The sequence below is a fragment of the Anolis sagrei genome, chromosome 1, assembly GCF_037176765.1.
Source record: "Anolis sagrei isolate rAnoSag1 chromosome 1, rAnoSag1.mat, whole genome shotgun sequence".
NCBI classification, from domain to species: domain Eukaryota; kingdom Metazoa; phylum Chordata; class Lepidosauria; order Squamata; family Dactyloidae; genus Anolis; species Anolis sagrei.
The window spans coordinates 29,243,472-29,270,585 of NC_090021.1; the positions used below are offsets into that span (position 1 = coordinate 29,243,472).

General features: G+C 40.4%; 1 protein-coding gene across 3 annotated transcripts in view; it reads left to right on the forward strand.

Annotated features, from left to right (window-relative positions):
* The window catches only part of THADA (THADA armadillo repeat containing), a 166,796-nt gene extending 139,894 nt beyond the window's left edge, over positions 1–26,902 (forward strand). For all 3 annotated transcript variants that reach the window (XM_060754384.2, XM_067463631.1, XM_067463626.1), the window contains exons 37-38: positions 18,161–18,324; positions 23,963–26,902. In XM_060754384.2, coding sequence (XP_060610367.2) covers positions 18,161–18,324; positions 23,963–24,313 — 515 coding nt within the window. In that variant the 3' untranslated portion in view covers positions 24,314–26,902. The remainder of the gene's footprint in view (positions 1–18,160; positions 18,325–23,962) is intronic.
* Positions 26,903–27,114: the final 212 nt, after the last annotated feature.

Consider the following 27,114-nt stretch of genomic DNA (forward strand, 5'->3'; position numbering starts at 1 on the left):
TTTTTACTCCTCGGCGTGTCTATTCGCACGCATGGCTCATTATGGAGTGTACATGAGTGTATACCAAACTCACCTATGGAACAAAATATCACCCTATCTAGAATTGCTACCACCAGCCGACCAACCACTGGCTCTGGCCTTTAAACAAGAAGCCCTCCTATTATCATCTTTACAAAAGGACCTGGCAAGAAATACAGCTGATGCTTCAGGCAAACTCATTGCGGGCTCGGTGGCCCTTTGTCGCCATGCCTGGTTAAGGGCTGCTATCCTCTCACAATCTCAACGCATCCTTATTGAAAATCTTCCTATGGATGAGGCAGGTCTCTTCAACCCTGAAACTGACACACAACTTGAGCATTCTCATAAGATGAAACAAACGGTCTTCAAATATGACCAACAACCATATTCTCATCAACGCCAGCGATGGGGCTCATATTACTACCGCCCTCACTACTACACCAGACCCTACAATACCTCCTTCTACAGAGGACGACAAAGACCTTACGGCCAGTCTACAACTCCACGACGCCCGCAACTCCCTTTCAGAGGTCAGTACCGTGGTACCAGACCTTCTAACAACAACAAACGTCGTTTTTAGCACATCTCTCATCACTGTCACTCATCCTCCCACACAAACCCTACCACTTACATACCTAAACAGATTACAACCTTTTCTACAAACCTGGCGGACTATAACTACAGACGCCTGGGTCCTAGACATAGTCGACAGAGGTTATGCAATAGAGTTTGACAATTACCCGCCTGTTGGAAAAGTTCTCCTCACCCAACCCTCCCAGGAGATCTGGGAAGAGATTTACTCTCTCCTTCAAAAGGGAGCCATATCGGTCAACCCTGCTCATGATTCCAACAAATGTTTCTTTTCTCGATATTTCCTGATAGACAAAAGGGATGGGGGCCTACGCCCCATCCTAGATCTTCGTAGGCTCAACACCTTTATTACACCACGCAAATTCCGCATGGTTACACTCCCTAACATACTTCCATTCATTCCACCAGGATCATGGCTAGCAACAGTAGACCTCCGCGACGCCTACTTCCACATTTCAGTTAGAGAATCCCACCGCAGGTTCTTGACCTTTGCGGTACACAACACCCAATTCTCATTCAATTCTCTTCCATTTGGCTTGTCCGCTGCACCCAGAGTATTCACAAAATGCATGTCAGTTATAGCTGCACACCTCCGCCAACAAGGCATAACGATCTTTATGTACCTGGATGATTGGTTATTTTGCTCTCTCTCAAGGACGCAACTGTGCAACGATATTCATTACACCTTGTCTCTCTTGCAGGACCTGGGTCTGGTTGTAAACCAGGAAAAATCCCATCTCATCCCAACACAAAGAATCCAGTTCATAGGAGCCGTGATAGACTCCAACCTCCAAAAAGCTTTCCTCCCGGAAGACCGCTTCCTCAATCTTCAGCAAGCCGTCTTGAACCTCCAAAAATCTCGACGAGCTTCGGCTTGGGCCATCCAATCCATACTTGGCCACATGTCATCTACCACAAACGTGACCCCATTCGCCCGTCTGAGGATGAGACCACTTCAGAGATGGTTCATCAAATCATTCGACCCCCTCCGGGAACCTCAATCCCGTATCTTATACCCACCACACTCCGTCCTCCACTCCCTGTCATGGTGGACAAATCAGTACAATGTTCAATCAGGGATGCCCTTCATCCAACCTCACCCATCCATGTCCCTCACGACCGACGCCTCCAGCTCAGGTTGGGGAGCGCACCTCAAGGGGTTCAAAATAAGCGGCCATTGGTCCCTTCAGGACCGCAAGTTCCACATCAATGCACTCGAGATGATGGCGGTAGAAAAGGCACTCAGAGCCTTTGTCCGCATCGTCTCGAACCACAAAGTACAGATTGTGACAGACAACACTGCAGTCAAATACTATATCAACAAGCAAGGGGGAACACGTTCCCAAACACTATTGTCCATATCGACACGGATTTGGGAATGGTGCATTCGGCGGAATGTCCTTCTCACAGCTATCCACCTACCAGGCCAAGACAACACACTAGCGGACTCTCTGAGCAGGTCCTCCAAAAACAATCACGAATGGCAACTTCATCACACACAATTCAGAGCCCTCACCCACAAATGGGGCACTCCCAGGATAGACCTGTTCGCGTCCCCTGCGAACTCGCATTGCCCTCTCTACTGCGCAAGGCTCCGCCCTCGCGCATTCCCAGGTTGTCTCGGAGACGCCTTCCTATTCCAGTGGTCCCCAGGCCTACTCTATCTCTTCCCACCCCTTCCTCTCCTATCCCCTGTCATAGCCAAAATAATTCAGGACAAGACAGATTGCATCTTAGTCACCCCCTGGTGGCCGCGCCAGCATTGGTTTGCCCCTCTCCTCCAGATCTCCAACAAAGAATTCCTCCGCCTCGAGTTGACTCCAGACCTTCTCTCTCTGGAGAACGGCCTAGTCCTCCATCCAGACCTCCGCTCCCTCTCCCTGACGGCGTGGAGGATCAGACCACAATAAACCTATCGGACGAAGTTTCACGAATAATTTTAGCCGCCCATAAACCGACCACGAAGAGGTCATATCTATATAAGTGGTCATCATTCGAAAAATTTACACGAACAGTGGGATACACACCCTTCTCAGCACCAATTCCTGTGGTTTTGGACTTCCTGGTGCTATTTTCCGAAAAAAATTTCTCCCTCTCCTCAGTTAAGTGTTACATAGCAGCAATATCCTCCTATCGCAAAAAGTCCGGCTTGCCGTCCCTTTTTCAGGATCACCTGATTCAATTGTTTCTCAAGGGCTATAAAAATGTTCACCCTCCTACCTCCCTTCCTTCCCCTCAGTGGAGCCTAGAACTAGTATTGTCACAATTGTCAAAACCTCCCTTTGAACCCATGGCCTCCAATGACATTTCCCACTTGTCCTGGAAAACGGCATTCCTTGTGGCCATTACGTCTGCTAGACGATCGAGCGAGCTTACGGCCCTTCTCTCTGACCCTCCCTATGTTAGGTTCCATGATGACAAGGTGGTCCTCCGGACCGATGTTACGTTTTTACCCAAAGTTGTTTCGAATTTTCATATGTCGCAGGATATTATTCTGCCAGCGTTTTTTCCTAACCCATCCTCCCCGTTGGAGGTAGCATTACACTCCCTCGATGTTAAGAGGGCTCTTTCCTTTTACCTTCATAGGACCTCCACTTATAGAAAATCCCCTAAGTTGTTTTTGAAATACAGAAAAGACATGCTAGGCCACCCTGTATCCTCACAAGGGCTGGCCTCGTGGATTGTTTCAACAATCCGTCTAGCTTACCAATTGGCAAACAAAGAACCTCCTTCTCATATTGTGGCCCACTCAACACGTTCAGTGTCCACTTCTCAGGCCTTTCTTCGTGGAGTCCCGTTGGACCAAATCTGTAGAGCAGCTACGTGGTCTACTCCATCCACGTTTGCTTCACACTACAAATTGGACATACAAGCAAAGAAAGACGCTGCGTTTGGCAGAGCTGTCCTTTTTTCCTGCGTGGCATGACCCACCTCCAGGTCAGTAGCTTGCTATTCACCCATAGGTGTGGATTTCGCAGAGGACACGAAGAATAAATATAGGTTGCTTACCTGTAATCGTATTTCTTCGAGTGTCCATCTGCGAAATTCACACAACCCGCCCGTCCTCCCCTCTGTCATGCTATAGACCTAGCTGCGATTAGCGCTGGGGAACTACCTCTCAGCCGCATGCGACGGCATATATACCGAGGGGGCGGGGAGGTGGGCGGAGCTTAGAATAATCATTTTTTATTCATTAAACTTTAGAATGTTCCGGATTTCTGCGCATGCGCGAGGGAAAACCCATAGGTGTGAATTTCGCAGATGGACACTCGAAGAAATACGGTTACAGGTAAGCAACCTATATTTCTTTATGGTGCTGAACAGTCTTATTAAGGCAGTAATTATAAGGGCATATTTTGTTGATGCAACTATCCATAGTCTGGTAAGGAGAGTATTGATTGTAGAAGTTTTGCTAATGCTACTGAAGAGTTATATGCTATAGGCAAAACAAAATAAATGTTGAATGTCTTAATTGCTCTGCTGTTGCAGCAGTTACTGTGCTAATCTCTGATATGCAATATTGTTTTTTAACCCGTGGTGAGAGTATGGTACATTAAAACCACAGTATTCACTAAAAGAACACAATGGGGGGGGGGGGGGGACGACGACACTACCCTGTGTATTACTGTATTGGTATATTACTAAAATGCAATATATGGTCTATGTAGGAGGAATATTTTGTCTAGGCTAGAATTAAAAGAGATTACAGCTGAGTTGTTTCTTCTAAAATCGAAATAATAATAAATCAGTGCTGGAAGACAGCTGGAAGTTTGGGAATCACACTTTCTACTCACGACTTGATGACATCCTCTGTGGTGTCGATGATGAGTTCCAGGGCCAGTCATTGCAAGGACTCTCCCATCTTTCATTCAAGTGATTTACTAGATCTCCCAAGGGTGTGTAAGTGTTAAAACCCTCTTCTCTGATAGACATTAAGATGAGGGAAAGGTTCATGAGAGGAGGTGAAAAGGGTGTGTAAACTGGGGGCGAGGAACTTAAAAGGCAGCTGGGGTTCAACCCTTTGTTGGTTATCACAGAAACTGGTATGCTTTACCCACACCAGTCTGGTAGACCAAATATATCAGCACAAGGCTTTGATCATATCTGAAGAAGCAGTGCTGGACAGTGGCCCTGGAAGTCATCATTTTTGTTGAAGAACAAAAATGAGCAGAAAACAGAATTAATTGTAAAAATTGGCAAATGTGATTCAGTATCTTAATTTTGTTGCTTAACTGCTATTAGTAATATCCCGCAATGTTTTAGCAGGGCAATTTGTGCATGAACAGGTATTGGGATTTTTGGCTAAATATTAATATGGTACATCGGAAGAAAAATATGGAATCATGAGAAACAAGATATATGGTAATAGAGATCAGTTGTGGAGCTTATTTCTGAAAGGTGCCAAATACATTCAAACAACTTTCACAAGAATAGAAGAAAATATAATGAGGGTTTGCATTACTTGCTATAAAATGCAACTTTCCAAGCCCTATACAAAAGTGATGTGATACATTTGGATAGTTTTGATCTGCACATAATGTTCTACTCCTAGTCAACATTCTTTTTTCGTGTCAGGAGCGACTTGAGAAACTTCGCTTCTGGTGTTGGGAGAATTGGTTGTCTGCAATGACGTTGCCCAGGGGATACCCAGATGTTTTGGTGTTTTACCATCCTCGTGGGAGGTTTCTCTCATGTCCATGGGGAGCTGGAGCTGACAGAGGGAGCTCATCCGCACTCTCCCCTGTTGGTCTTTAGTCCTGCCGGCAGAAAGATTTAACCCATTGCACCACTGTGTGCTGCCACCTATAATTCGTTTTTCAATTTGGGGCGTGCGGGGTGGGTTGGTATATTTTGGAAACAAACTCCACAATTGTGCATACTGTTATTGAAGACAGAGAACCAAATCAAATGCTCCATTCAAGTATTTACTTATTTTAGATGTTATAAAAATAACTAGGCTTTTTTAACTCAATGAGAAATAAATTGTGTAATCAGCAGTTAGTTTCTTTGTTTCATGGCATACAAGGAATTGTTTTGATTTTGTTGTGTGATAAGAAAAACATAGATCTTGTGGCACTGTAAAAGTAGATTTATTATAATGAAAGCTCACTTCACCAGATGCATAGTTTTATTCACAACTGACAGATGCATATTTATGGGCATGTGTGCATACATGCATAAGCAGGTATGAAGAAAGCGATAGTAAACAGTAAGACTGAAAGGACTTGAAAGTTCAGAAAACAGTTTGTCGCACTTATATATATACAAAAAATGGGGGCCTCCTGATCCCCTCAGTCCCTTTGTTTGAGTGGAAAACATCCATCAAAGGTTATGTCCATAACTCACAGTAGCCGGGTTGTCTGGAAAGTAGTCCAAGTGGGAATGAAGAAAAAGTATCTTCAGTTATATGCTGCACTTCATTGATTTGTATGCCTGAAGCAGACTTTCAACCTGCTGGACCTAATATGGTGCTTTATGGCTGCCTAGAAGGTTACAAATAACATTCTCAAAGGCTGTCCACACAACATGTTTGCATCCTGTAGAAGACCATCAAAGTTGTTGTCCTTCATCACATCTCAGATTTGTTGGATAATGAAAACACTTTCTTTATCTTTGCATCACTTACGTGCAGAAATATCTGCCACAAATAAATCAAGGCTTCACTTCGCTTGTTTATTGCATTAACAAATGTTTTCATTAGCCCGAGTTTGATGTCTAGAGGTGGAAGAAATACCTTATTTGGATCAACTAGTGATTCTTCTGCACTGGAACCAATTTATTGTGGGGAGGCCAGTCTTTTCTGAAGTAATGCAAATCTCTTACTCGACTATCAACTTGAAAAAGAAAACCCAAGGCTACGTGTAACCAAACTGCAGACCCAGTAAAATTGCAATTACCTTAAGATCACCACACATATTTCAGTTGTGCTTCGAGTATTTAAGGCGGTTCAGCAGAAGGTGCATGTTCTCATTTGATTCTTTCATACGAACAGCATATCTGACAGATATAGAAGGGTAGATATTGCCATTGTGCAGCAAAACAGCCTTCAAACTTAAGAACCTGTCAGGAGTACTTTGATTGTGCTTTTCCTGCCTGGCAGGGGGTTGGACCAGATGGCCCATGTGGTCTCTTCAAGCTCTATGATTCTGTGATTGATGAGGCAATACACAGTCACCATTCTCTTGGGCAGTGGTTACATCGGAGAGCACAAAACAATCAATTGACGTCACAGCAAAAGGTCACACTGTCAGCTTGGCTAAAATATTTTTTCCAATCTTCATCACAGTGGAGAAATTTTGAGATTTTCATACTTGATGACAAAATATTCCATCCTTGCAGCCTTGATCCAAGCAGCTCTGCTTGACTCTTCGATGACCCCAAATCTCTGACCAGAACGCTTAGTTCTGCCTAAAATATTAAATGAAGATCACTGGATGGCACAAAGTCAGGATCAGCATCAGCTTCCATCTGTATCTGATCACCATCATTGCCTATCTTCTCATCTTCGAGTGTCTATGCCTCTGGCATGCCTGAGCAAATTTCTACATGATCAAAAATGATTTTTTGTAATATTTTAAAAGATTGAGTCTTTGGGTCCTTCCACACATCCCTATATCCCAGAATATCAAGGCAGAAAATCCCACATTATCTAAGTGTGGACTCAGAGAACCAAGTTCAAAGTAGATATGGTGGGATTTTCTGCCTTGATATTCTGAGATATAGGACTGTGTGGAAGGGCCCTCATGTACATGTTACATTGTGTTGGTTATGGCTGTTAAAGATATGAGCAATCTAAAAAATCATGCACATTACTGTCGGGAAAGAAAATGTTTCATAATTTCGCAATAATTGTAAAACATAATTGTCTTGCTTCTCAAAAACCTAATGTGGTGTGACAGTTTTGAAGATATATATGTGATCAGCATCAAAAAATCTATTTGGTACACCAAAACTTGTAAAGTAAAACAAAATGCCCCCTTTTCAGTGAAATCAGCCAAATTTTACCAAAATTGGGGCAGTTCAGCTTGCTATTACTACAGCGAGATGAAAATTGTCCCCTTTATCAGTTGGCTATCCCAAGGGTATGTCAGGTGATGGGTATGCCAAGAGGACATGCAATTCACTATTCAGTTTCCATATTGTATCCTTATTTTGGTTTTGTAGGAAACAGTAGCAGCCCTTAGTTGGACTGGAATGAACGTTTTTGCTTCATGTTAGCATTAGAATGACTCTTCCTTGCTCAAGGCACATTGTAGTGTTAAAAGCTCTGTTGAGTACTTTAGATAAGGAAGTTACAGGATGAAAATAAGCATTGAGGCTCTATGTAGGTATTTTTAGTGACACTTCAGAGTGTAATTAGAAATGAAATGAGATTTCTTCAAAGAAATGACAGCTGAATAAGTGAGCAGGGCAAAGGTCCTTTCTCCAGCTAAAAACGGATGCCACCATGAAACATCTATTGTCATGAAAAATTGAAAAACGGCTCAGAAAAACAGAGTACATTACATAACTATTTATTCATTTATCAAATCAGAAGTGAACCAATGGTACAGTTGTAATGTATTTTGTTTGAAAAACACAAAGTTTAAAACTTGGCATTATACTAAATGTCCTTTGACCAGTAGCTGGCCACTTGGAGCGCCTCTGGTATTGCATGGAAGTTGTAGGTGACAACACCTGGGAACTCACAGGCTGATAACTACTGTGTTAGATGATGTGAGTTGCAATTCCTTGGGCCTACTGCACTTTTCCCCCAAAGTTTTGTCTTATTTATATTAAATTGTTTTGCAAAGCTTGATATTTCTCCAAGCCTGCCTGTAGCTCCTCCTTCTGCATGGATAGCACTGTTTTGACTAGATAGCACGAGGAACTAAGAAAATGAATATTACTATTCAATAGGTTTAGGCTGCTGTACGTACATCATTTAACTCTTTGGAAGCTATCCAAGGTTATATTTGCGTGAATACTTCACTATAGGACAGTAACTTATGACACACTTGCAGACACATATGAAGTATGATGATTTTTGCCTATCTATGCTTTAAAGCAGTGGTTCTCAGCCTATTTTTGACCAGGGACCCTTGACCACGGACCACTTTGAACAAGGACCACTCTCCAACATTAACAGCAAATGGGTTATGAATCAATTTTCGGTAAACTTTAGATTCGGTTTGCTTATTTGGAGCTCTGATTTAGAAAATTGAATTGGATAGACCACATCAGCTCGAGTTTCTGATACAGAACATATCCCATCCAGTAGTCTCCATCTGCTCACCCACGGAAAACCATATTTAATAATCTAGAGCTGATGTGATAGTAGTAATAGTTTGTGGATAGTCAGCCTCTCCCCTCCCAACACCTCCATTTCCTCAGCACTGTAAGAGGTTTCACGAGACCAATTTCTCTCATTGCCGCATGGTTTCGAGGCAACGGTGTAGTAATGGTGAGACCATGGACCACATCTTCGTTCTTGCAGACCACTGATGGTCCACAGACCACAGGTTGGGAACCACTGTTTTAAAGTATTCATTTGTAATTCATGATACCCAGCTCTGGTTATATAGGAGCTATTTGCTTTTTCTCTAAAATATATTTGAAAATAAGTAGATTATTTGTCCTTAAACATGACTAGCCCTGTAAGAGCTGCTGCTTTTTTGTCAATTGGTGGCTATAAACTGTAGGAGGCCTTCACAGTTTTCTAACTTACTGAACTGCTGAAGCGAACATAAAGGAAATATATATGCTAAATATATATGGTATTTTTTGCATATTATTCAATATCTAAAACAGATTTGTGGTGCCACCTGCTGGGTAGCTTTGTTTTAACACTGAAATTGCCAGTGAATCCCTTGATCCCTTCCAAATCTTTGCATGAAGTTGAAAGGCTAAGAGTCCAGCTTTCGGCAAGGCATTCCATTTTAATTGCAAAGTTCTCATGCTTCAGGAATGTCACTGTAAACTAGTGTTTTAGGAGGCTTAGTGTCAGTCTTAGGCTTAATTATTGGGAGTAAGTGCCACTGAACACAGTGCAACTTATGTCTAAGAAGACTTGTCTAAGATTGCACATAGTCCTTTGATAGTTTTGTTTGTATGTTGTTATATGGGGACAATCATTATCCATTTGATGTGGAGTGTTGGGAGTGGATGAACAGAGGGTAGGTAGATAAAGGAAAGCAAATTGAGAAATTTTACCATGAAAGCCACAATATGTCAGTTTCTAAAGAATGTCTTTATCATTCAAAACGATGCTTGTTTTGAAAAGGAAGTAGTAACATTAATTATAAGAATTTCATAGCACTGGAAATAGTTTCTAAATTATTGCCTTTATTGACAGTAAATACATCTTATGCTTACAAGGAAATTACGCCTGTCCAGTTTTAACTGTTTATCACAAAAGTCGTAAAAATTATCTCCCAGATTTGGAATTATAAACCAATGTTTTTGCTTATATCAGTTTGCTTCTCCACTGCAGGTTTGAATATGATGTGCAATATTTCATACATAATGCACAGACACTCTAATGTAAAGATTCAGATTAGTGGAGCTTATTAAAAACTGCATAATGTCTCTTTGTTGTTCACTAAAGAGTTTTGCATCAAGTTACTACTTCCATAAAGCACCAGCAATAAATTCCTCTTAATGTCCAATCCTTTCAATCATTGGCCACAGTGTTCCGTATGTGGAAAGCCAAGAAATGTATTCTGCATGGAACCATTGGTGCAGTTCTTAAAATAAAATAATAACCTGCTTTCATTAACTCCCTAAATCAATTTCCAAGTGTCTAAAATGACACAGAAGCGAGAGCATGGAAGAGAGCAGGATGTTAATTATTACTTTGGGAGAGAAAGTTGACGAAGTATCAAGTACTTTATTTTAGGCATCAAAACCTGGAAATCATTGCAGTTTTGTGTGTATTGTGTTCTAGAGCAGTGTTACTCAACCTGGGGTTGGGACCCCTGGGAGGGTCCATCAGAAGACACAGTATTATCTGTTGGTCATGGGAGTTCTGTGTGGGAAGTTTTGCCCAATTCTATATTTGGTGGGGTTCAGAATACTCTTTGATTGTAGGTGAACTGTAAATCCCAGCAACTACAAATCACAAATGTCAGGGTCTGTTTTCCCCAAACTCCACCAGTGTTCACATTTGGGCATACTGAGTATTCGTGCCAAGTTTGATCCAGATCCATCATTGTTTGAGTCCACAGTGCTCTCTGGATGTTGGGGAACTACAACTCCAAAATTCAAGATCAATGCTCACCAAACCCTTTCAGTATTTCTGTCGGCCATGGGAGTTCTGTGTGCCAAGTTTGGTTCAATTCCAGTGTTGGTGGCATTCAGAATGCTCTTTTATTCTAGGTGAACTATAAATCCCAGCAACTACAACTCCCAAATGACAAAATCAATCCCCCCGACCCCAACAGTATTCAAATTTGGACGTATTGGGTATTTGTGCCAAATTTGGTCCAGTGAATGAAAATACATCCTTCATATCAGATATTTATATTACGATTCATAACAATAGCAAAATTACAGTTATTAAATAGCAAGAAAAATAATTTTATGGTTGGGAATCACCACAACATGAGGAACTGTATTAAGGGGTCGCGACATTAGAAAGTTTGAGAACCACTGATCTAGAGACTCTAAAAGTTCATTCTTTGACTCTATTGGACTTTGAAAACTGGAATTCTCAGTAGACTCTCCCCCTGAGATTTGAAAGAAGGTGGATGTTGAAAGTCTCAAGATGTTTATTACCAGCTCTTATTATATTTACAAACCAAGAATGAAAGTCTTATGGATTTTACCTGCCAAATTTTCCCAACGTGAAATTAAAAAACAAAACAAAACAACAACCTGATTTCTTCAATCCAATGAGCAACAAAAGGATTGACCTGTGTCAAACGATGATGAACTAAAAGGGTTGTTGTGCAGCCATTCAAAAGATAAACACAGTAATCTACACTTCTGCCCTTCCTTTAGTAAACAGATCAAAGGCCTAAGGCAAGAGCTGCAGTTTATCTGTGTCTGTTGAGTCAGTGTTCATCACTTGAACTGGTTTGACTCAAATGGAGAGCTGCAGAAGGTGCAGGAAAGGGCAGTCGGAACAATGGGATGTAGCACGTCCCTTGTGTGGAAAGCCTAAGGGGTTTTGACCGTAAGGTTAAGGAAAGGCACTTAATGGAAATAATTTTACCAAATCAATAGTGATCTCCCTTTTCTCTTACTCTCATACACATATCACTTAGAACCATTCAATGAAATTGATTGGCAATAGAAATACTTCTTCACATCACCCATCACTGTCACTATGTAGTAGTTTAGAAGACTTTAAAAGTAGAAGTTTCACTAGTCCTTATTTGACATGAAAAGCCAACAATGTGATGCTGCAGCTAAAAAAACCAATGGGATTTTGGTCTGCATAAACAGGAGTATAGTGTCTAGATCAGTGGTTCGCAACCTGTGGGTCCCAGAAATCACAGCCAGTTTACCAGCTTAAGGATTTCTGGGAGTAGAAGGCCAAAACATCTGAGGGCCCACAGGTTGAGAACCACTGGGAGTCATGCTACCCCTCTATTCTGTCTTGATCAGACCATGCCTGGAATACAGTGTCAAATTCTGGGCATCGCAATTCAAGGTAGATTTTGACAAGCTGGAAAGTGTCCAGAGGAAAGTAACTGGAGAACAAGGATCTGGAGAACAGGCCCTATGAGGAGCAGCTTCAAGAGCTGGGCATGTTTAGCATAAAGAAGAGAAGTCTGAGAGGAGACATGATGAAGCCCATATATAATATGTGAGGGGAAGTCATAGGGAGGAGGGAGCAAGCTTTTTTCCCCTGCTGCCCTGGAAATTAGGACACGGAACAGTGGCTTCAAACTACAACAAAGGAGATTCCACCAGAACTTGAGGAAGAACTTCTTAACTGTGAGAACTGTTCAGCAGTGGAACTCTCTGCCCCAGAGTATGGTGGAGGCTCCTTCTTTGGAGGCTTTTAAACAAAGGCTGGATGGCCATCTTTTGGGGGTGCTTTGAATATGATTTTCCTGCTTCTTGGCAGGGGGTTGGACTGGATGGCCCATGAGGTCTCTTCCAACTCTATGATTCTATGAATCCTTCAGTGACTGAAACTGGAGTGCAGAGCCTAATTTTTTCTAGAAATCTAATGTAAATAGTGCTTAATATTACAAATATTATATTTTCTGTGAATTGATCCTTGTGCCATATCTTCGGAAAACTTCAAACAGGAACAGTTATGTGGGTGCTTGTTGTGAACAGGAAAAATCATGAAAAGAGGTATGGATATTCCAAAGGAGCAAGGACTGTCTGTACAAACTATTTTGCTTTCATAATTTGACATACTTGTATATTTTGATATATAAGCTATTCCCTAAAGGCTCATATTACTCTCACTGTATAGCATGGCTATGCGGTGCCAAAGAAAAATGTTACCAAAGAAAAAAGTTGCTTGTGTTCCTTAGCACTTTGATAAACTAATGAAAATACAACATTGTACCCTATGTCAAGTTATTGGACTGCATTACTCATGGAATTAACATTGCTTATGAATCCAAAAAACATCAAATTAGGATGAAAAGGTTATTCACAATTTCTGTGCATGTTGTACTAGTGGCATTAATGAAATAGTGTTGGTACTGGAAATATACATGTTAAATTTTTATGTAAGTGGTGTTCCTGGCTTATAGGACACGGGAAACAGAAAGAAAACAAAATGGTAGCTTAATTCTTGGCCTGTATATTTTCCTATTTTCTTTTCAGCCTTTGTTGTCCTCCAGCATTCCTTTATTTGGGCTTGAAAACCATAATAAATGGTAATTTTTCCAGGCTTAGCTTCCAATAAACACTGGTACAGACCTTCAAAGGGGAAGTGAGATGGGCAAATGAGATTTACAAAAATTCACCACAAATGAAGTTGAATAAATATTTTTAATAGCTAGTTAAACATGCAAGAAAATTTAGAGGGTTTTTTTCTGCTGACAAACCACATTTTATGCAAAGTTATAAAATAAGTCAATGATAATATGTCCCCAGCATATCCTCTGTGGAATTCCTATTGGCTGCAATCGTTTTGTAACTAGCCCATTTAAAAATACATAAATAGAATGAGAGCGTGTTGAGATTTTTATGCCATTAGACTCTCTTAGCTTTTATTACACTTGAAAAAGTTTTATTAAACATGCTATGGGAGTCGGTAAGAGGTTTAAATATGATAGATGTTGTTATAATTCTCTGGTCAACCAAGTGCCATTTCCCTGCAGTTCTTAATCTGAAAACATTTCCAACAATGTCATGAAATCTACATACACCAGGTGTGCTTGCAGTATCATTTGACTTGTGCAACCCAACACATTAATGGTCTGTGCTGCCAGATAACAGTAATAGTTTCAGGTTTTTCAGATTTTTTTTTCAAATTGTAGTCTATCCCCAGTGTAAAATAAATCTGTAGAAGGTTCTTGAATAGCACTAAGGAATTCTTAGGTGGCTCCCAGCCATACGCCAACAATGCAAACACTGGAATTCAGCCAGGGCTTCGAAAATGAGTATGGCCAGAAGTTAGGCCATTCTGCTGTTTGTAACTATGCAGATAACTTACTGGATTTAAGCAGATGGAGGAGCAGGGAAAGCCAGTCTTCCATGCTCGTCTGAGCGTTTCAGTGCTGCTGCACATTGAACTATATTTTCCCCTTCAAAGCCCTTGACAGAGTTTGTTGTGATTCAAGTCTGTGTCTTTACAGAATAATATATAGAGAGTGGCAAATTACAATTGGCTCTCCATATCTACCATCCACAGACTGAAAATATTCCAATAAATAAATAAAATCTCAAGAATGAAATCTTGATTTTGCCATCCATTTTTCTACACCATTGTATATAGTGGGACTTGATCATTCATGTATTTTGGCATCCACAGGGGGGCATTGGTATCCTGCAACTCAATCTCAGGGTCCACTGTACTCATACATTGCTTAGCTATTCTTCCAGCAATCACCAACCATCCCATCTGCAGTGCCAGAAATGCAGCTTAATGGTGTAACATTAGAAAATGTTGACCATTTCTGGTACCTTGGCAGCCACCTCTCCACAAAAGTCAATATTGACACTAAAGTACAATACCTCCTGAGCTCTGCGAGTGCAGCATTTTTCTGAATGAAGCACAGAGTGTTTTAGGACCAGGACATCCATAGGGATGCCAAGGTGCTTGTTTATAAAGCTATCGTCCTCCCAACCCTGCTATATGCCAGCGAAACATGGACTGTCTACAGATGTCACATGAAACTCCTGGAACAATTCCATCAGCGTTGCCACAGAAAAATCCTCCAAATCTCTTGGGAAAACAGGCGGACAAATGTCAGTGTGCTGGAAGAAGCAGACCACCAGCATTGACCACCAGCAAATGTCAGTGTGCTGGAAGAAGCAGCTCCATCATCAACTCCGCTGGACCAGCCACGTTGTCTGAATGCCCGATCACTGTTTCCCAAAGCAGCTGCTGTACTCTGAAGTCAAGAACAGAAAACAGAATGTTGGAGGACAGGAAAAGAGATTTTAAAATGGGCTCAAAGCCAATCTTAAAAACTGCAGCGTAGACACTGAGAACTGGGAAGCCCTGGCCCTTGAGCGCTCCAGCTGGAGGTCAGCTGTGACCAGCAATGCTGTAGAATTTGAAGAGGTATGAATGGAAGGCAAAAGAGAGAAATGAGCCAAGAGGAAGGCGTGTAAAGCCAATCCTGTCCGGGACCACCTTCCTCCTGGAAACCGATGCCCTCACTGTGGGATAACATGCAGGTCAAGGATAGGGCTACACAGTCACCTACTGTATGTAACCACTGCCAGGATACCAAACTTCGGAGATGGTGGCAGGGTATATGTTACTACTGTTGCTAAAATTATATTATTATTATTATTATTATTATTATTATTATTATTATTTGAATGTTTTTTTGTGCTGACATTAATTTATGGATTGACATTTTCTTTTATAAGCTAACAGAAAGCGATTAGTAAACCTAGAACTGCAAAATTAATTCACATTAACTATATTGCATTCTCAGAACTGTATATATTTTTGGCATTTCTATGCGGCTCATCTGTAAAGTTGAAAATAGCCTATTGGGGTGTTCTTACAATTATCCTTAGGGGAAAATAAAAAAAAAGAAAGAATTGGCTTGTATATTTTTGAAGGCACAAAGTAGTCTACCAAGAGAAATGTTTACATCTGACATGATCAAAAGTCTTCTGGTTTCTGAATGTGTGTGGGAGGTCTTGTTCTACATTAAATGGATTAACAAAAGCTCAAAACAGTGAAGCTCTTGCCTTTTATAAAAATGTTCTTCCTGAAGCTTAGCATGCCTTAAGAAAAGAAAAGAAAAAAACACCTTCCACTTTCTTTTCTGTAGGTATGTGGTATGCATCCGCAAGCTTTGCATGTAATTGCAGGTTGATGGAACAAAATATGTCCTCTATTGTAACAAAATCAAACAGACTTCCTTAACATTTTGTCTCTCTTTTATTTTTTTGCATGTTAGAATTGATAATGTCTATAACTCTGGAATCTGATAGCCGAATATTTAGTAATTTGCATGAGATAACCCATATATCATTTTTTCCACATAAATCACTAGATTTTCATTTGCTCTTGAAGTTTTCTGTTTAGGCTGCATTTGCATGTAACAAACAGGATTCAGTGTTCAGGTGCACACAGTGTATAGACAAAAGCAAATAATATTAACCAGGAAACGAGTATTTAATGTGACATCTCAACTACTGCAAAATACTAAACCAGTGTAAGATTTTGTTTCTTCTTTAGTCCTGCGTAATAGTCCTTCCACACAGCTCTATGTCCCAGAATATCAAGGCAGAAAATCCCACACTTGTCTGCTTTGAACTGAATTATCTTGAGTCCACATTGCCATATATTCCAGCTCAAAGCAGATACTGTGGTATTTTCTACCTTGATATTCTGAGGGGAAAAGGTTTTTTACTGTGTTTACACTTTAAAAAATTGTACATTGCACTAAAAAGGACTAGAATTTGTGCAGTATTTTTGCTCAAAAATGTGCTTTTAACTAAAAGAATACTTGCAGTAACATAATTGTTCTAGAATAAACTCTCAAATATAACAAAAACAGAAAATGTCCATAACTCTTGCTGTTGGGCTGGCCAGAATGGTTGGAGCGACTCACATAGACAGGAATGAAATATGGAAAGATTCACATCCAATAGGTAAAGGTAAAGATTTCCCCTTGACATGAAGTCTAGTTGTGTCCGACTCTGGCAGCTGGTGCTCATCTCAATTTCTGAGCTGAAGAGCTGGCATTGTCCGTAGATGCCTCCAAGGTCATGTGGCCTGCATGACTTACCTTCCTGCCAAAGCGTTACCTATTGATCTACTCATATTTGCATGTTTTCGAACTGCTAGGTTGGCAGAAGCTGGGGCTAACATGGGGAGCTCACTCTGCCCCCCAAATTCAAACAGCTGACATTTTGATCAGCAAGTTCAGCAACTCAGTGGTTTAACTCGCTGCACCACTGGGGGCTCCAGGTTTTATTTTTTATGTGCAAATGTGGCCACTAGCTGTTTCCTGCTGCTGATAATTATTCTTAGGGCCCATTGATTATTTATTTTCATTTAATGGAATGAATTGTTAAGACTTCAATAGAGAACAAATGTCTAGGGATGAGGGATAAAGAACTTTTTAATTGTATTTCAAGCTACTCAGGAATATAATTGATGAGTGCTATATGTGTTTTAGTGTGTACACAAGTGTAGTCTAAATAAAAAGAATTTTATTTAGACTACACTATTTGGGGTTGTATCTACACTACAGAATTAATGCTGTTTGATACAAGCTTCACCAAACCACAACTCCCTGGATTTTGTAGCACTGAGTCAATTGCAGTTAAAGTGGTATCAAACTGCATTAATTCTACAGAATGACTGCAGCCTTGATGCAAGCTTACCCTACGCTTTCCCTTCATTTTCCAAGATCAGCCCCCAACTTGGCCCACTGTGTAAACGGCAGTGTCTCCCTCTTCTTTTGCTGCCCTCACATAAGTCCAAATTGTGCTTATGCATACATATCAATTTGTAATGTATTAAACAAGAAAACCAAAAATGTGATTTTTCTCCTTTTTACCTGTCTGTCCTAAAATACACATGTGTAGGCAGCATTCAGGTGGCACAAAACAAACTGCAATCAATGCCAACTTTTGTACCCATTGACAAGAAATGAAACAAGTAGCTGAGGTAGCATTTCATGTAAGTGAGTGGACTCTCTGTCCTCGTTCTGAAAACCACACTAAGTGATTACACTCCAGATGACTTTGTACTTCACTCCAAGGACCAAAACTGTTTGCCCGTTCTTCACCAGTATGGTCTGAAATAGTTCAAAATGTCAAAAAGGGGAGAAGCAAAATAAATTTTAAAGCTCCAAATAAATAACTCCATCTTACCAACTATTTGTAAGATGTGGTCTCTTTCTTTGAAGAATACATGCAAGTCTGTATTCATTTAACTATCTATATTTTGTCTTTACAGAGCTTCATTTCCATGTAGTCAATGCAGAAATGGCCTTGGATTTAGCATTTTCCATGGTGTGTGAATTGCTACAGCAGTGGGAACAGACTGGTGCCGGAGTTGCAGTGTTAATAGAGTGGTTGCTGGAAAAAGAGGATGTAAACGAGTTAGAGACTACAACCTTGGTAACTCGCCTGATTATGTTGATTTAAAAATTAGAGTGTAGTTTTCTGTTCCCAGTACAGTTTATATCTCCTCTTCCTCCTTTTCCTCTTCTTATTCCTCCTCCTCTCCTGTTAATAGTTATATGTTGTAGGTTTTAGATTTCATTGTTTTGAATATGGTGAGCCGATTTAGGTCTCAATTAAGAGAGGAAAGCAGGGCATTAACAATAATTACACAAGCCAACAAGTATTTTTCATCAGATATAATCTTAGGCCAATCTTATAGTTTTTTGTGCTGAATTCAGACCCTTGTTTAATTTTTCTCTATCATGTGTAGTTTTTGCGATGAGGGTAATCGAATAATTAATGCATTTACACACTGATATCAATAGGATCTGTTTGATATCAGTGTGTAAATACATCAATTATTCGATTAGCCTCATCACAAAAACTAAATGTGATAGAGAAAAAAGAAACACAGATCTGAATTCAGCACAAAAATCTATAAGAATGGCCTAAAATCATATCTGATGAAAAATACGTGTTGGCTCCTGGTTAATTAGATTCTATTGATATAGAATCTAATTGGTGTATTAATTATTCTATTAGCCTCATCACAAAAACTACATAGAGAGAAAATAAACAGAGATCTGAATTCAGCATGAAAAACTCTATAAGAATGACCTAAAATTATATCTGATGAAAAATACTAGTTGGTTTCTGTTACACGAATATGATGTGAAATGTGCAGACTTTACAATACTCCGCTGTAATGTACCATTCGTCATACAGTAGAGTCTCGCTTATCCAACATAAACGAGCCGGCAGAACATTGGATAAGCGCAAATGTTGGATAATGAGGGATTAAGGAAAAGCCTATTAAATGTCATATTATGTTATGGTTTTACAAATTAAGCACCAAAACATGTTTTACAGCAAATCGACAGAAAATGCAGTTCAATACGCGGTAACATTATGTAGTAATTACTGTATTTATGAATTTAGTACCAAAACATCTTAATGTATTGAAATAGCTGTGGATCCGGGCAGAAGGCAGACTGCATTGGATAATACAGAACGTTGGATGAGCAAATGTTGGATAAGTGAGACCCTACTGTATTTTACAGTTGATGTGATGGGGAAAAATAAAGACATATTTAAAATCAGCATAAAAATTGATTTAAACTATGCTACTCTCATTTCTGATTATTACAAAAAGTTTGATTTTGTGGCTTGTATTATTATTAATACCCCGCTTTCCTTTTCTTAGTTGAGAATCAAAGTAGCTCACAACATTAAAAACAATGCAATTTTAAACCTGCAAGATATAAATATTAACATACAATCAAATCTAGAATTGTTAAAACAAATCAGTTAAACAAAGGAAATAGTGTGGCAAATCATACAGAGTCATTTGGGGGAATCAGTTCAAAGAAAATGTTAATATTAAGAAACATATTTTGCAGTATGAATTAATGTTCAACCAAGATACAAATGTAATCACTAGATCAATATACCTGTGCAATTAATATATGTCTAGAAGTGATAATACTGGACCAAGAAACCATGGTTTGTTGGCTTGAGAGCACGTGGTGTGCATCTTCACGTCTATTTTCGATTGCACACTTAACTTTGGCACTTCTGTCATTGTGTATTTATTGAAAGTTTCTTGCTCCAGATGTCACAGGATACTGTTTTTGCAAGCCAAGATGGAAGCACCAAACATGGGCATGCGAGGAAATGGGACACATTGTGATTTATTGAACCAAATCAATACATATGATATTGATACTCACACAACTTCATGAATTTTAATTCTAGGGTAAATTTAAAAATCCCTTAATCACTTACATTGGTGTAGGCCAACTGAAAGCTATTAAGATAGAAGTGTGCCAGCTCATTTCTAGCAAACTGCACTCTCTTCCTAATGTGTAATAGGAAGAAAAATATTAGAAGAGCACTCTATTGCTGCTGTACTGTGGCATACAGCAGGAATAGAGTGCTCTTCTATTTTTTTTTTTCACTTTATAAACCATGCATACCCTGTATTGCATTTGCAACAAATTATACAGAAAGGTTTCTTACCTGATGCCAAACCCAGGGTGTCCTGTGCCAAGAGAAGAAAATCATTGGCAAAGAGAACGTGCCTTTCTGATGTGTGCGGTTGCACATAATGTTTAGCGTAGTATTATACCGTAACATCAGTTATCACTAGGTCCTCTCTGCATGGGCATTTTACTGAGTGAATGATCACTGGATTACTTGGATAATCTGTGTACCTCCCTAGGGCTGTATATGAAATCAACAGGGTTTGGGCATTGGGAGGTTTACGTTAATTTGATTTTCAGTTACTGTGGTTGTAACAGGCCCACAAATACCAGTGACATTAGGAAGTAAACTGGATATAGCTTGACAATTCTGAGTGAACACAGGTTATAACTGAAATATATTACAAGATGTGCGTTTTTCTGTGGACTGTACTATTTTGCTGACTGCTGTAATGTTCATTTAAAAATAAATTCCAAGTACGTCTTAATTGATGATAATATTTTTCAAGTACACAAACATGGCCCTGGAGGCTGACCTGCAATTGTTTGAGTAAAGTAAACATATTTTAATGCTTAGGAAGATGTTTGATTCTATCATTGTAAGGATTTAACTTAGAATGTAATGTTTGCATTTTAAGGTGAAGTAGAGACTTCCATAATTCCAAATTGGTGGAGAACTGTGTGTCTATGCTTATATATTCCACACTACCTCTATATCGCACACCAAAAGTAATGACAACTATATTTCATGCCTGGAATAGAAATTTTGCATACATCCATACATAAGGTGCCCTGCACATAGAGTGCTATGAGTTGTAGAGTAAATGCATCATGAGACATATTGTTCCAAGCCTTTGTGAAGCAATATTCAGCTATATTAGACACTTGGGCATTCAGATACATAATATACTTTCTTTGAGGCAGCCAAATCTGTAAAACGTTTTATTTCAAATGGGGAAAAAAGATAAGGTTTCCTCTTGACATTAAGTCTAGTCGAGTCCGACTCGCGCGCAGGGGGGGGGGGGGGGAGGTGTCATCTCTATTTCTAAGCTGAAGAGCCGGCATTGTCCGTAGACACCTCCTACGTCATGTGGCTGGCATGACTACATGAAGCACTCTTACATTCCCACCAGAGTAGTACCTATTGATCTACTCACATTTTTCAAACTGCTAGGTTGGCAGAAGCTGGGCCTAACTGTGGGAGCTCATCCTGTTCAAACCGCTGACCTTTCAGTCAGCAAGTTCTGCAGCTTAGCGGTTTAACCCACTGCACCACCGCAGCACCATTTTAAATGGCAAGACTGCTGCAAATACCCACAACGATTTACTTCCATGATGTGGTGTTTTTATTCAGAGTCAGAACCCTTGCAGAGACTCAAGAGAATCTCACCTTAATATTTTGGGTTTTTCTCCCTTTACAAAACAAAAACGCACTTTTAAAAACAAGAAGCATTCATGCTTATTAGTCATGTATATACCTAGCAATGTGCAAAGTGAAAGTATTTTACGTCAAATTACACCTTCCTCTTAGGCAGAGGAGATCTTTTACCCTGTTATAGAAAACAGCTTCCATAGTCTCTTACTCTTAAAAGATGATGCTGTGAAGGTGATGCATGCCATTTGCCAGCAAATATGGAAAACACAAGAATGGCCATCAGACTGGAAAAAATCAACTTATATCCCCATACCAAAAAAGGGAAATGCGAAAGACTGCTCCAACTTCCGTACAGTGGCCCTTATTTCTCATGCCAGTAAGGTAATGCTCAAGATCCTGCAAGGAAGACTCCAGCAATACATGGAGCGAGAGTTGCCAGATGTTCAAGCTGGGTTTAGAAAAGGCAGAGGAACGAGAGACCAGATTGCCAATATCCGCTGGATAATGGAGAAAGGCAGGGAGTTTCAGAAAAACATCTACTTCTGCTTCATTGACTACTCTAAAGCCTTTGACTGTGTGGATCATAATAAATTGTGGCAAGTTCTTAGTGGGATGGGCATCCCAAGCCACCTTGTCTCTCTCCTGAGGAATCTGTACAAGGACCAAGTCGCAACAGTCAGAACTGACCACGGAACAACAGACTGGTTCAAGATTGGGAAAGGCGTACGGCAAGGCTGCATCCTCTCACCCAACCTTTTTAACTTGTATGCAGAACACATCATGCGATGTGCGGGGCTTGATGAATGCAAAGCTGGGGTGAAAACTGCTGGAAGAAACATTAACAACCTCAGATATGCAGATGACACCACCCTGATGGCCGAAAGCGAGGAGGAGCTGAGGAGCCTTCTAATCAAGGTGAAAGAAGAAAGCGCAAAAGCCGGGTTGCAGTAAACATCAAAAAAACCAAGATTATGGCAACAAGAATGATTGACAACTGGAAAATAGAGGGAGAACCCGTGGAGGCCGTGACAGACTTTGTATTTCTAGGTGCAAAGATTACTGCAGATGCAGACTGTAGCCAGGAAATCAGAAGACGCTTACTTCTTGGGAGGAGAGCAATGTCCAGTCTCGATAAAATAGTAAAGAGTAGAGACATCAGACTGGCAACAAAGATCCGCCTAGTCAAAGCCATGGTATTCCCTGTAGTCACCTACGGATGTGAGAGCTGGACCTTAGGGAAGGCTGAGCGAAGGAAGATCGATGCTTTTGAGCTATGGTGTTGGAGGAAAGTTCTGAGAGTGCCTTGGACTGCGAGAAGATCCAACCAGTCCATCCTCCAGGAAATAAAGCCCGACTGTTCACTGGAGGGAAAGATACTAGAGACAAAGTTGAAGTACTTTGGCCACATCATGAGGAGACAGGAGAGCCTAGAGAAGACAATTATGCTTGGGAAAGTGGAAGGCAAAAGGAAGAGGGGCCGACCAAGGGCAAGATGGATGGATGGCATCCTTGAAGTGACTGGACTGACCTTGAGGGAGCTGGGGGTGGTAACGGCCGACAGGGAGCTCTGGCGTGGGCTGGTCCATGAGGTCACGAAGAGTCGGAGACGACTGAACGAATGAACAACAACAGTCTCTTACTATTGGCCATAGTGGCTGGAGCTGATGGAGTTGTAAGCCATCGTAGAGTAAGAGTTCCTCTGGTTTTGAAGTGATTCCCATTATGATTTAGCCATGTGCATAATTTCAGTATATCTGTGTATACAGGTTGAGCAATCCTTATCTGAAATACTTGAGACCTGAAGTGCTTTGTATTTTGAAATATCTACATTTGCATATATGTGCATAAATTTGGGGGATGGGACCCAAGTCTAAATGCAACATTCATTTAGGTTTCATATATACACAAAGCCAGAAGGCAATTTCAGACAATATTTTAAATAATGTTGTGCATGAAACCAAGTATGTGTATCCTGAACTATCAGAAATAAAGGTGTCACAATCTCAACCATCCAGATGGATAGTTTTGGATTTTTTAGGATTTGGGCATTCTGGATAACAGATGACTTCCTTTGACAAAATCTGACGAACATTAACTTGATCACAGTGGAGTTTACTCCTAAGTAAATAAATACACATGAGGTTTTGTTTTAGACCTGATTACAGGTTTGGATTTTTTCATTAGGTTGTTTATCTCACATCATTGTTGCTTTTTCTTTTCTCTTCTTTTCATGAAGGTTGGAAATGATAATCTGTTTGACAAGGGAGAAGTGAATTTTTGGGCTGAGAAATTAACAAAAGTGTATCTCCTCAATAAGCATCTCCTCCTGCTCATTCCGGTGACTCATCTCACGCCATGCGATCAACGAAAGCTACATCACTTGGCAAGATTTGCCTCTGATCAAGCCCAGCTGGTGGCACAACGTCTTCAAGAATTGCCTCCAACTCCAGAATTTTCCCAGACTGTAGAATTCACAAAGTTGGCTATCCAGAATCAAAGAATATCCCTTTGCCTTCAAATATTAGAGTTGTTGGAAGCTGGAGGTCATCCCCGCCAAAAACAGGGAACATTTGAAAATAAGGGATAAGCTAAAGATATGCTCACTGCTACCTGCTAGTTAGAAACATTATGAGTGGAAGGAATGGTACGTTTATTTTGTATATCCTCCATGTACAAGGATCTAACAGCAACAAATGCTAGGCATTTATTTGTATAAGAATCCGTTCTGTCATCATTAGATATGATGTGGAAGACTTCTTCTGTAAATGCTGTGTTTTTAATCTGACCCAATGTGTTTTGATGCAGCTACTGAACGAAGACTTTTCCTGTTGATGCAATGGACCAGGTGCTGGTCACCTGTTGCTCTGATTTGTTAGTTGCATTCAACTAGTTTTTTTTATTTCCGTTGTCTAATGCTGCAATCCTTGTCTCCGTGTTGCTTTCGTTACATACTATGTTATGTGACCCGTCCTTAAAACAATCTTAAAGATGGCATTTATCAATGGCAAACCACAATTAGAGTTCAATCTTAAAATTTTTAAATCATGGAAGACTTTAATTTAGGCACTATTTACTTTTGTAGTCACAAATAACAGCCTTTCCCTGTGTTGTAAGTACTTGGTTGCCCTTCCAGTTTAAGCAGCTCGGTATTAGAATGCAATTAGTTGTTCTTTCAGTTCTAATACTTTTCTTTAAGTGAAATCCATACTACGAGGGTTATCTGGAAAGTAAGGTTGCAAGAATTTTTTAAAATACAAATAATAAATATATTTTAAGAAAACTTACATGGATTGTAGCATAGGTATTACATCATTTTCTGCATAATCTTACTTACTTGCTTACTTACTTAGGCGATCCCTCATTGGCCAAGTAGGATAGTCTTCCAGGATCAGTGTTCTGGTAGGTCCGTAGGTGACTGTGGAGCCCTATTCTTGCTCTGCATCTTCTCCCGCAGTGAGGGTATTGGTTTCCAGGTGGAAGGCGGTCTCGGTCGGGGTTGGCTTGGCGCACCTTCCTCTTGGCACGTTTCTCTCTTTCACCCTCCATTCGTGCCTCTTCAAATTCTGCAGCATTGCTGGTCACAGCTGACCTCCAGCTGGAGCTCTCAAGGGCCAGGACTTCCTAGTTGTCAGTGTCTATGCCAGAGTTTTTAAGGTTAGCTTTGAGCCCATCTTTAAATCTCTTTTCCTGTCCACCAACATTCCGTTTTCCATTCTTGAGTTCGGAGTAGAGCAACTGCTTTGGGAGATGGTGGTCAGGCATCTGGACAATGTGGCCGGTCCAGCAGAGCTGATGGCGGAGGACCATCACTTCAGTGCTGGTAGTCTTTGCTTCTTCCAGCACGCTGACATTTGTCCGTCTGTCTTCCCAAGAGATTTGCAGGATTTTCCGGAGGCAGCGCTGATGGAATCGTTCCAGGGGTTGCATGTGGCATCTGTAGACAGTCCACGTCTCACAGGTGTATAGCAGGGTTGGGAGGACAATAGCTTTATAAACAAGCACCTTGGTATCCCTACGGATGTCCGCATAATCACAATTCAGTTCAATACATTTTGTCAACCTTGGGACGGGTTTTTGATACTTATGTCATAGAAGTTTCTCTCTGCCTTTTTCAGCCAGTTCGTCACTTCGATTTTCACCTCATAATTGTTGGAAAAGTGTTTTCCACCAAGGTGTTCCTTCAATTTAGCAAACAGATGATAGTCACTGGGTACGAGATTAGGGCTGTGAGAGGGGTGGCTTAAAACATCCCAATCAAATGAAGTCAACAACTCTTGTGTTGCATGAGTGGTGTGCGGACATGCATTGTCATGAAGGAGACAGACTCCCGCTGTCAGCATCCCATGGCATTTATTTTTAATGGCTCTGCAAAGTTTTTTCATGGTCTCACAATATATTCAGTACACATTTTGATTCATGCAATCTTGACATTATGTCCTCTCCATAAACTGAAATGATTTTGCGGTGAATTGCAGCGACGTTCATTCCATTGGCATTTAGGTAGCGTATTACAGTGCGAACTTCGCACTTGGAGGGAAACGGAATGAAGATGCTCATCTCCAATCTTCACCACAACGCCAGTGAATGAGCTACTGACGACTGGCACTGCTCATTCACTTCTGCTGGCTTCCAGCTACACTGCAGCGATACCAGCTTCTCCCATGATAATTCCCTGTGAAAGCTATGTGCCTTGTAACCTTACTTTCCAGATAACCTTCATACTTGAAAACATGTATTCCCCCAGAAGAACTCAGCAAATAAGGTTGCTTGTTTACTGCAGTTATGAAGCAGTTTATTTAGTAATATATTTCAGAAATGGGATAGGAAAAATGAAGCTGCCATCCTTAAGCATGATTCAATAGGACCATATTAGAAACTTCCTTTAGATATGGACTCAGACAGACTGTAAGGTCTTTGTGATACATTTGTATTTTTTTTTACATTAAATATATTGAACGGATGTATACTGCCAAACTGTAAATATTTTTATGCCTGGTGATAAACATGCTGCAGACACAGTTTCTTCCCTTGGTCATAGCTAAGAATTGTGGGACGAGAGCCTTCAGAGCTATTCTTATAGTGATGAATATCAAGATACCAACTCCAGATGCCATTTGTAAAGTGGAGAGTTGTGTATCAATTTCGTGTATATCAAATATTAAAAGATAAAAAGGAAGTTGCTACCTGAATCATCATTTTTTAAATGTAAATAATATATATGACACATTCCGGTAGGTGGCGCCATAATACATCTTTTGCCGTAGGACACCATATTGACAAAAGTATCAACATTGAGGAGTTGCACAAATATTGCATTAGTAATGCAACTTTAGTGAATCCATCCTAAATATTTTTCTCCTTAAGGTACAATTTAATCACATTTACTGT